The sequence below is a fragment of the Octopus bimaculoides genome, chromosome 9, assembly GCF_001194135.2.
Source record: "Octopus bimaculoides isolate UCB-OBI-ISO-001 chromosome 9, ASM119413v2, whole genome shotgun sequence".
Taxonomy (NCBI): Eukaryota; Metazoa; Mollusca; class Cephalopoda; order Octopoda; family Octopodidae; genus Octopus; species Octopus bimaculoides.
The window spans coordinates 24,826,926-24,830,714 of record NC_068989.1 but is presented as its reverse complement, the minus strand read 5'-3'; the positions used below and the strand labels follow the sequence as shown (position 1 = coordinate 24,830,714).

Sequence of the window (3,789 nt, the reverse complement as noted above, 5' to 3'; positions counted from 1 at the left end):
TATATATATATATATATATATATATGGGGGGGGAGAGAGAATAATATGCAGGTCTGGGTTTGCTCCCGGATATGGAGCGTAAATGTTATGACTATAGTTGAAATTTCTCCCAATGAACCATATAATTTAAAATAAAATTTACTTATTTGTGACTCCAGAAAATAGCTTCATACTCAACTAGGAACTAGTATATTGTGATATGTGTACTTTATGAAAATTACGAAGAGTATATTAGTTTAACCCCTTCTTTTTTCGATATTCATATTTAAACTCCTTCAGGCAACGAGCTGGAAGAATCGTTAGCGCGCAACGTAAAATGCTTATCAACATGTCATCCGTCTCTATGTTCTTAGTTCAAATTTCGCTGGAGTCGACTTTGCCTTTCATCCTTTCGGCGTCAATAGAATAAGTACCAGTTGAACACTGGAGTTGATGTAATCGACTTATCTCTCACCCGAAGTTGCTGGCCTTGTGCCAAAATTTGAAGTCAATATTTAAATACCTTAACATATAGATATGATATATACGCCTGTATGTATTTTTGTTCATGCATATCTTTTTTAATTATGTCAAGTCTGCCTTTCCTGAAGGATATAGTTTCTAATAAAATGAAATGACACTATTGCCGGAATTTCAACAACTTCGATATCGATAGGCGTTACATGTTGAACTAAAGGAAAGCCTTGTAAATTTTTACTGTTTAGCTTGTAAAATGTACTTACAAACAGCCTATTTGTTGATGACTTTATTTGCCTGAAGTCCTCGCTCTTTGAGATTATTAACATTTGCTAACGATAAGAAGCTTGCTTCTGAACCACATGGTTCCAGGTTCAGTCCCACTGCGTGGCACCTAGGACAAGTGTCATCTACTATAGCCTCGGGCTGACCAAAGCCTTGTGAGTGGATTTGGTAGACGGAAACTGAAGGATCCCGTTGTGTGTGTATATATATATATATATGCGTGTGTGTCTGTGAGTCTGCGTGCCCCCCCCCCATCCGCCATCACTTGACAACCGATGCAGGTGTGTTTAGCAGTTCGGCAAAACAGACCTATAGAATAAATACTAGGCTTACAAAGAATAAGTCCTGGGGTCGATTTCATCGACTAAAACCCCTTATGTCAGTGTTCTAGCATGGCTATAGTCAAATGACTGATACGAGTAAAAGAAGAAAAAATATAACAGTACTGTAATTCACCAAGAATTATTGGTATAAATATGAATTTATAATCAGTCTAAAGACACTACAGGCCTTGAAGCAGTTGTCTACAAATATTCTCTGTGGAAGAGATGTTCTTCAATGCAGGGTTGTTGACAAGTATGAAAGTATAAGAAAGTTTTTCTCCCGCATATAATTATATCAGATCTTTTACGTTTGCATTTTCGCGGCTGAGTTGAAATTTTGTTTATATTGGAAATAGATTAGGAATTCTAAAATGCTAATAGGAAATAACTCGGCCTAAAAATTAAATGGATAACTCGGTTGACTATCATTCTAATAAAGAAATTTAAATTAATAAATTAAACAACAAAATTGTGGTAGATATATGTTTTATTTAAAAAATTATATTTGTAGTATCAAAATTATTGGAATTATCAAAATAAATTAACAGTTCTTCATCCGTACTGTTGTTTCTGCAATAAAATAAATTTGCAAGAAATTAATATATTTATCGGACTGGATATACATATTGTATTTCAAATTTAGTATCACTAAGTAAAATACAAAATTTAAATTTCAACAATTGTGCATTAGATTAAATATCACATAGAGTATTAAAAATTCATCAGAGCCTCAGATTTTAAAGCCCAGTTCACATTCTCATAAGCTATATCCTGAAATATTTTGTATATAGAATAATTCACAAATATATCTCCAAAGAGTACGTTTCACTATTTAAACAGTTGAAAATAATATTTCTTAAATAAACATGAATATTTCTAACATTAACAGCAATGTCGTGCCAATTTGACGTAGCGATTTGACATTAGTGTCAATAACATTAAATTGAAAATTGAAAGTTAACCATTTACTTTCATATATATTATTGAATGTATGCATATATAATAAATAAATAAACTTAGAAGACAACAATGGCTTTCTTCGAGACATTTCTAAAACATTAAAATGAACAAGACCGATTGATAATTGAAAAGTGATCTCTGGTACCATTTGGTCGTTACATGAATTCAGTAGTTTGATAACATTCTAGTTTTTATGCTAAATATCATCTAATTGCTGGATGATTATTTTCTGTTTAATATGAGAAATAAAATAGAGGTTACAAAGTGTAAAGGATGAATTAAATTTGTTACGTTAGGGATAGTAAAACACTAACAAAACTTTAATAAAATACTTTACTCACCATACGATAGCAATCATACTTGGTACATTTAGCCTTCCCATTTGAACATCGACAAACATTGCATTTATCTTGAGTCATGAACATTTCTCCCTCTTTGTAAGATTTTCCATAATACTGGCATGTTGTCGGGGGGCAATACATTTTAGTACAAGCTACTTCACCAAATTGTCCACATCGACAAGTATTGCAGACATCTTTAAATGTTTCACCAACAGAATAAGTTTTTCCTTTGTATACACAGGGCTTACTGCATACTTTTTGCTCACAATCCACTCTCCCATCGGAGGTGCACTGACATTTGTTGCAATCATTATACCATACAGAACCAATTTCATAACGTTTACCGTTGTAATTACAGGAACAATGTATTTTAGTGCAGCTAACCTCACCATTGTATTGACAAGTACAAGTATTGCAGCCATCTTTGAATTGATTTCCGAAATTGTAAACTCTATTTTTGTAAGTGCAAGTACATGGATTTGTTGTACAGTCTACGCTACCATCAGCTTTGCATGTGCACGTATTACAGTCCTTTTTAAATGTTGTACCAATTTGGTAGGTATTTCCATTGTAAACACATTTACATAGATTCTTAGAACACTGCACTTCACCGCTCGATAAACATTCACACTGGTTACAATCTTCATGAAATTTATTGCCAATGTGATAAATTTGTCCTTTATATGTGCATTTACATGGCTTCCTTGTACAATCAACTTGTCCGTTGTATTGACATTTGCAAGTATTACAATCATCATTGAATTCTGCTCCGAAATTATAAACCCTATTTTTATAAGTACAGGTACATTGATTTGTTGTGCAATCTACAGTGCCATCGGCTTTACATGTGCACGTATTACAATCCTTTTTAAACATAGTACCTATGTTGTAGGTGTTTCCATTGTACATACAGTTACAAGGTTTATTTGTACAACTTACTCTACCGTTCGTTTCACATTTACATGTATTACAGTCTTGCGTAAATGATTGACCTACGTTATAAATCTGGTTGTTGTAAGTGCATCTGCAAATGTTGGTAGAACATCGAACATATCCAGTCGATAAGCATTGGCATTGGTTACAATCTTCCGAAAATCTATCACCAATTCGATAAGTTTGTCCTTTATGCGTACACCGGCAGGGTCTGTTTGTACAATCAACTTGTCCGTTGTATTGACATCTGCAAGTATTACAATCATCATTGAACACTGCTCCGAAATTATAAACCTCATTTTTATAAGTACAGGTACATTGATTTGTTGTACAATCTACAGTGCCATCGGCTTTACATGTGCACGTATTACAATCCTTTTTAAATGTAGTACCTATTTTGTAGGTGTTTCCATTGTACATACAGTTACAAGGTTTATTTGTACAACTTACTCTACCGTTCGTTTCACATTTACATGTATTACAGTCTTGCG

General features: G+C 33.4%; 2 protein-coding genes across 2 annotated transcripts in view; both read right to left on the bottom strand.

The window, feature by feature from the left end:
- Nucleotides 1-1,533: 1,533 nt before the first annotated feature.
- Nucleotides 1,534-3,783, bottom strand: LOC106884212 (kielin/chordin-like protein). Its single transcript, XM_014935461.2, has 2 exons — nt 2,366-3,783; nt 1,534-1,634 (listed from the first exon to the last, which is right to left on the bottom strand). Exons 1-2 carry the CDS (start codon nt 3,716-3,718, stop codon nt 1,617-1,619), a joined length of 1,371 nt encoding a protein of 456 aa, XP_014790947.1. The 5' UTR covers nt 3,719-3,783; the 3' UTR covers nt 1,534-1,616.
- Nucleotides 3,745-3,789, bottom strand: part of LOC106884208 (kielin/chordin-like protein) — an 8,685-nt gene continuing 8,640 nt past the window's right edge. Inside the window, exon 3 of the mRNA XM_014935457.2 lies at nt 3,745-3,783. Coding sequence (XP_014790943.1) covers nt 3,745-3,783 — 39 coding nt within the window. The remainder of the gene's footprint in view (nt 3,784-3,789) is intronic.